We start from the raw sequence: 7,201 nt of genomic DNA on the forward strand, positions 1-7,201 counted from the left end.
TACTGGGCCTCCAGTGGGCGGCAGTGGTGTCGCCTCCTCCTGCGGTGATGTAATTGCCACGGGGGAGTAGAGGCAGTGTGGCAGTTCCTAAGCTGGGTGGGTGTGGCCTGTGCAAATCAGCTAGGCCCCACGTGGGTGGCACTCGCAGTGAGCAAGGCAAAGCAGAACAAAGGCCTCCTTGTTCGCGCAGCCTGCTTTGGCATGGGCCCCGTGCAGGGTGACGTCTGCAGTTAGTAGGGTGGAGCAGTGGGACAAAGGCTTCTTTGTTCGCCCCACTAAGTGCACAAAGGTGCGCCACTATCACTATCACATGATTTTGCACGGTCCCATACATGCTCACTGTATCGGCACTGCACTCATGGTCCAGCATGTTCACTGTCACCTATCGGTCTAGTTCTGTCGGTATGCGCCACTGATTCACGTATTGTCCCATGTTTCACTGTTGCACATTGCAAACACTTGCAAGCAATTGCAAACACCATCCTATTCACTGTGCCATGTATGTGTGCAACAGAAACGTGGGGGGGACGTTTGGAGCCTTTATTGATTGGTAGGTTATGCATACAGAGGTGAATCTCAAGAGTGAGCGAGCGACATGCTCACAGTAAGAGACAGTTCTAGACAACTAAAATGGGGGCAGTGTCATACTCCCTGCATAGAAGGAAAACAGTGCCAGTTTCATTATTACACATGTATCAATCAATGAGGGCCTTGTGCCAGTAACAGAGAGTCCTTGTACTGGAAAGCATCTGGGGATCGAGCACGCCACAACACTGCAGTGCAAACCTACGGTGCCCTGCTCATGTCGAATGCCAAGGCATTTCGTAGCACTATACCACAATACTGACGTAACTTAAATGTATAATTAATCAGATCAGTTGGATCCTAGTTGTTTCCCATAATCATGAAGGTAATTTCTCTGGGCTTTTATATCTCATGTTTTTGGTGTACCAATGATCCTAAACTCTGTTGTTACTCCCTGTGTACTAAGGCCTCCCACCCCTTTACAAGTTTAGAAATATGAAAACTTAGTCTAATCAGATAGTAGTTGAGTATGGCATATAAATATTTCTCATTCAATGTTAAGTGTAGACTGTATTTTCAGGTTGGACTTTCAACTGATATGGACCTTAATGAAAATGATAATTCTTCTGTGGAGTTTCCCATGGGCAAACTTGAATCAACAAAAGTTGCATTTGCTGAGGAAAAGAAGACAACACAGAAACCCCTAACAGTTTATAGTGGTGGCAAACTGCAGTTTTCATGCAAACACTGCAGTGCTAGTTTTGATGAGGAGTTGCAACTAGAATTGCATGATTTGGTGCACACAGGAAAGAAGCCTTTTCAATGTAAACAATGTTACAAGATGTTTGCCAGAAAAAGTCAGTTGAGCAATCATGAAACCATACATATTGGAGAGAAACCACAAGTTTGTACATTCTGTGGGAAAGCTTATAGAATCCTGTCTCATTTGCAAGAACATCTAAAAAGTCACACTGCAAAACAGCCATATAAGTGTACTTATTGCAATAGAGTCTTTATGGAAGAACATCAAATACAAGCCCATCTAAAACTGCACACAGATGGGCAAGACATGCCTGTAAGGGTTAGGAAGGATTTCTTTTCTGGTAACATGGAAAGTCAGCCCATTAAACAAACAGGTGAGAACATTAAAGATATAGTTGTATTCTATAGGGATAATGTCAAAGTAAACTTAATGAAGATGTAAGATTTGATGAAGTGACTGAAGGTTAAGCAACCAAGGAGGGCAACATGTACATAATTAAGATTAATAGATCATGTTGTAAAGGATTTGTAGGATTGTATTTTTTATTTACTCAGGAGAGCTTCAGCAAAAAACGGATCTGAACAGTCAAAGAGAGATAAACAGAAAACAAAGCTATCAAAGGGAAATGAAAATTGAAGGTCTTGAGGTAAGCAAACGAGTCATTAGTCCTATTTAGTTTATTAATATATTGGTGGATGTTTTTATTTCATTGAAATAAGTTATATTTTTGTAATTGTTCTGATTTCAGCATGGAAGGCCCTTCACTGTTACTATGGGAGGACAGAAATCTCAGAAAGATGGGAATTTGAAGGATACCAACGTTCACAATGTGATGGGAACGTCAGTAACCTTTGCAAACAAAAGCTCACATGATAACATGTTTAAAACAGCTTGTTTTGACAAACCCCTCCTGCATAAAGTACCTCAGGCAAGTATAGGAAATAAGAATTCTCAAAGCACTCAGGATGGTAGAATACTGGCTGAAAAAAGGGCAGGAACAGATCTGGGAGAATCAAATACAAAAGGGACTCCTAGTGCAGGTTTATGTGATGGGAAAAAAATGAGACGGACTTCTCAGCTAGAAGAATATATTCGAGCCCATACTGGTATGCATACCAGTTTGTATGATGGGAAGAAAATGAGGCAAACTTCTCAATTGGAAGAATATATTCAAGCCCACACAGGAACACAGCTACATAAGTGCACTCGTTGTGAAAAGGCATTTCGTCATAAAAGTCAAATGGAAACTCATCTGAGGACACATACTGAAGAAAAACCATACAAATGTTTACACTGTGGTCTTGTTTTTGAATATTTTCATGCTTTGAAAGAACATTTGAACTTACACATAAGTAATTATAATTATTTCCAGAAGATGAATCAAGGGGTCAGGGTTGATACTCATTTGTCACATTCAAAAACACACATGCCTAACCAAAATGAAGAGGGACTGCATCAGTGGCAAGAACAAGTCACCACACTCTCTGATAGATCAAAAGATAAAAAGTATTGCAGCCCTTCAGTTCCAAATTCTAGAGTAGATTTAGTAGAACATCCATATAGATGTACATATTGTGTCCAAGCTTTCAGACAGATTGACCACTTGATTGTACACTTACGGAGTCACACTGGAGAAAAGCCGTACAAATGCAAGCATTGTGGGGAAGCATTTCAAGAGTGGAGTACATTGAAAAGGCATGCAGACATGCATAAGAGAAAACCACACAAGTGTACTTATTGTGATGAGACCTTTAAGCATTTAAATGAATTGAAAATGCATTCACTGACACACAGAAGAAAGCAAATCAATGATTGCTCAAAGTGTGGAAGAACTTTCAGACACTTAGATGAATTGCAAAGACATGCAGAGATACACAGAAGAGAACAGCCTCATCGTTGCTCACGTTGTGGTAAAACATTTAAACGACTAGTTGAATACCAGATGCATATGTGGAACCATACACGAGAGCATGCCTACAAATGTACACATTGTAGTAGGAGATTTGAAAAACCTTGTTATTTAAGAGCTCATTTACGAACTCATACTGGAGAAAAAAACTACAAATGTATGGTTTGTGATAGAGTTTTCTCTTTCATTAGTGTATTGAAGGCCCATCAGAGAACCTACACTGGGGAAGAGCCTTTCAAATGTATGCACTGCAAAAAGACATTTTCACAATCATATGTCTTGAAAGAGCATGTTCAGCAGCATAAAGAAGAAGAATCCCCATACCATTGCAGGCTGTGTGACAAGCCTTTTTGGATGATTAAAGCATTGAAAAAAACATGTTTTGAAACATACTGGAAAGAATGCTGTATGTCCCCATACATGTTCAATGGATCATGAGCATCAAGGCCAGCAGTTTTTTAAGTGCAAGGAGCCATTTGAATGTATGCATTGTGGTAGAGCTTTTGAGGAAGACAGTGATTTAAAATTACATTTTACAGCTCATAAAGTTGATAAGTTGAGGTGCTTACATTGCAGAAAGCTCTTTCAATCCAGAAAGGAATTCATTGGTTATTATAGACGTTTTAAAAGAAATAGGCCTTATGAATGTACACATTGCAGAGCTAGCTTTTGCTTTCCTCACAATCTAGCCAGACATGTTTTACTGCATACAAAGTTATGTAAAGAAAATGAGCCCACCTTAGCCAATAAACCACAAAGTTCTGTGGATAATTATGCAGCAGGTGTAAGTAATAATGTGAATAGTGTATTGATAAAAGTGGAGGAAGACTATGACATAGATTTAGAAATGATAGTCAAAGAAGAGCATGATGTGGAGTTTGAAGATCAGAAGATAGAAAATGTTCATGATTATAGAAAGCATGTTAAAGAAGAAATGTTTGAGCAAAATTTTGAAATTAATTGTGTTGTGAAAAAAGAGAAAATGGATGCGATTTGAGATGTATTTTGTATTTCTTCCTATGGAGTGTATAGTTTTCTTAGGTAAATCATTAAAAATATTCCATGTTGAATAGATTTGTCTATCATGTTTTATTTACTCTTGAGGATGAGAAAACTTCAAATAATTTGCAAAGTAGCAGCTACAGAATTTTCAAATTGCTATTGGGTTGTTTTGATAAAGATAATTGGATGACAGATTAGGTTAGATATTGAAATTCTGTGTAAGCTTCAATAAAGATAAAGTGTTGAACAGAAGGACAATAGGTGAAAAGGAAGATAGAAATCTTAGAATAAAACATCACTATTTTTTTTTTTTTTTTTTTTTTTTTTTTTTTTTTTTTTTTTTTTTTTTATAAAAAAATGCAACAACTACTGAAATTTAGTGGTTAATCCCTGAACTGTTGTTGTCATTCAATAGAGTGACTGAGCAGTCCTGTCTCCCTGAGAAATGCCATGACTGGAACAGGGTTTTCCCACAAATCCCTTATAGAGTATATGTTGTGTTGTTGGCATGCATAATAATGGAGGATTATTGGTAAAGGTCTGTTGTCATACAGAGGTATATTATATGGAAGTGAGATTTGTAATGATAATTTTATTTGCCAATTCAGATAGAGAAAAAAAATTCTGGGCAAACTATATACATAGAATGTAGAATTTAATCTAAAAATGGGATTTTTTTTAAATGAAAAATATAAGTAAATGTTCATAACACTCAGTTTTTTTATGTCGGATATTTCTCAATTCTCAGGTCCCTTGTGCCATAACAGTCTTTACTTGAATGCACAGATTGTTTTCTTGTGTCTTAATGTGCCTTTTAGTAATAGAAATGCACAATTTGTATCCTTCAGTACCCATTATCAGAGAAATAATATGAGGAGTACAGGAAAACCGTATATTTCAACTACTATCTATAGTCCTCTTCAGCTGAAGAGGACTACAGCTAGTAGTCGAAATATACATTTTCCTGTACTTCTGATATTATTCTGATAGTGGGTTTAAAGTGTACATTTACAAATATGTTATAACATTACTGTTTCCCTAATACTTAAATGATAAACAGTTGGTTCTGGTTCAACAAAGTTGGTAGCAATGAAATGTGTATTTCTTCACCAAGGTGTAAATGGGAGTTTTATGTTTAAAAATCATGATGAAGAACAAAATTAAACTTTATTGTACTTTGAGCATTGAAACTTTTATTTTAACAGGTGACTCTGAAAAAAAGTTGTGAGAACTGAGCTCAAAACAGTATTGTAATACTTCATATTGTAAAATAAAAATTTCTAGTTAAGGGAGAAGGTAGGAGATAAGAGTGAGTGGAAGATGTTTGTGTATGATTGATATTTTGACACATCCCAAAGGGATTTCTCCCCATCTCTATTTTCCACATGAGGGGACAGAGAAGGGGGAAGGTGTGGATCTGCTCAGTCTTGCTACATTTCTTTGACTTAGGCAGTAGGTAAGAGACAGGGATAACACCTCATTCACAAGGAGCTAACGTAAGAGGGAAACAAGAATAGTGGATGGGAGTGGAATGGGTGGGAGTGGGTGTACCTTTGACTTGTCTACCTTATAATGGAGAAGAAGTCCTTGGCACAGATATAATCCACTTACATCACTGAAGCTAGGTAACATCTCAACATTGTCTACAATTTAGTAAAAAAAAAAATATATTTTCACTCATGAGAAAGTAAAGAAGAAGAAGAAGAAAAGACAAGTAAAGTTGATTCCATAATATTGATCCTGAATTTGACTCCCAGTGGCAGAAATGGTAACCTAAATATATGGTAAATCAGGGTTATGGTAAGGCAGTTCCATAACTGTTAGTACAGTAGATAATCATTGCGGATACTCATAGATATCTGAATTCATTTATGAGAGTGGGAAATGGCTATCACCCTTTGAACCCATGCATCAAAATACATAGTATTTCTGCAACCTTATTAAGTGCTAGGATTTGGGTTTAGAATGGCTGTAATGAAATTGGTCCTAAGAATCAATCAATCCATCCCCTGGATCTTTGTTGTAGGAAACAGGGACAGAGATGAACCCATGGCTCCTAGGTAACTAAAGTAGCTTCTAGGGTGGCCCACAAGTCACTCAAGGAAGAGATATTGTATTGTTGGCTGGGTAAGTTTAGTGTATGGCAATATAAGATGTATTTGCCTATGTTGTGATTTCATCTTTAGCAATTTGCATCTATAACTTGGCCTATTCTGTATTGGTAAGTTGGATGGTGGCCTGAAAGCAGATATCTTATGTAGTTTTTCCTTGTTGCAAAAGGAATTTCTCTGTTTTTGTGCAGATGTGTTGTGTGGTCACAGGAGATAGCCACCTTAAAAAGAAAGAAGAAAAAAAAATATATATATACCGCTCCTCAACTTACGTTTTAGTTACGTTCCGAACGGCCGAACGTAAGTTGAAAATGAACGTAAGTTGTTACTGTACTATACATCGGTAAATTCTATTACTGTATCTTATAAAGCGCCCCTAAATCATTAATTAAACACATAACATTGTAAAATAATAACATTAATTTCAAATAGATTAAATTCAAGCAACATAAATTGAGATGGTGGAGGAGGAGGAGGAGGCAAGGCATTTTCAGTTTGTCGTCTGCGCAACGTAAACAATGGACGCAGCGTCGTGCGCAAGTATCGTTTAAACTATGGAGAGTGCGGTAATCTAAAATATTCACTCAAAAAATTTGTTTTTACAATTTTTCTTTTTACCATCAGTTCAAACGTAAAATCGAAAAAACGTAAAACGAATGAACGTAAGTAGAGGAGCGTCTGTATATATATATATATATATATATACATACATACATACATATACCAAGGCTTTTTCCCCCTTTCAAGGGAGGTAGCCAAAAAGGGAAAGGCATAAAAACACTCCCACCCATTTCATTCCTAAATACACTCCACACCCCTCCCACCCTCCCTCTCATCTGAGCACCTCCTGGATGACGGGTCATCCCTGCACCTTGCCCACCGCCCTGGGTC

At 37.4% G+C, this 7,201-nt stretch overlaps 1 protein-coding gene across 1 annotated transcript in view; it reads left to right on the top strand.

Moving 5' to 3' along the window:
* LOC143023732 (uncharacterized) overlaps positions 1 to 4,277 on the top strand; it is a 68,426-nt gene extending 64,149 nt beyond the window's left edge. The window contains exons 4-6 of the mRNA XM_076182332.1: positions 1,106 to 1,661; positions 1,843 to 1,934; positions 2,037 to 4,277. Coding sequence (XP_076038447.1) covers positions 1,106 to 1,661; positions 1,843 to 1,934; positions 2,037 to 3,635 — 2,247 coding nt within the window. The 3' untranslated portion in view covers positions 3,636 to 4,277. The remainder of the gene's footprint in view (positions 1 to 1,105; positions 1,662 to 1,842; positions 1,935 to 2,036) is intronic.
* The last annotated feature ends 2,924 nt before the right edge of the window (positions 4,278 to 7,201 follow it).

Source organism: Oratosquilla oratoria, unplaced genomic scaffold, assembly GCF_046742065.1.
Source record: "Oratosquilla oratoria isolate Oo_2021 unplaced genomic scaffold, ASM4674206v1 SCAFFOLD56, whole genome shotgun sequence".
Taxonomy (NCBI): domain Eukaryota; kingdom Metazoa; phylum Arthropoda; class Malacostraca; order Stomatopoda; family Squillidae; genus Oratosquilla; species Oratosquilla oratoria.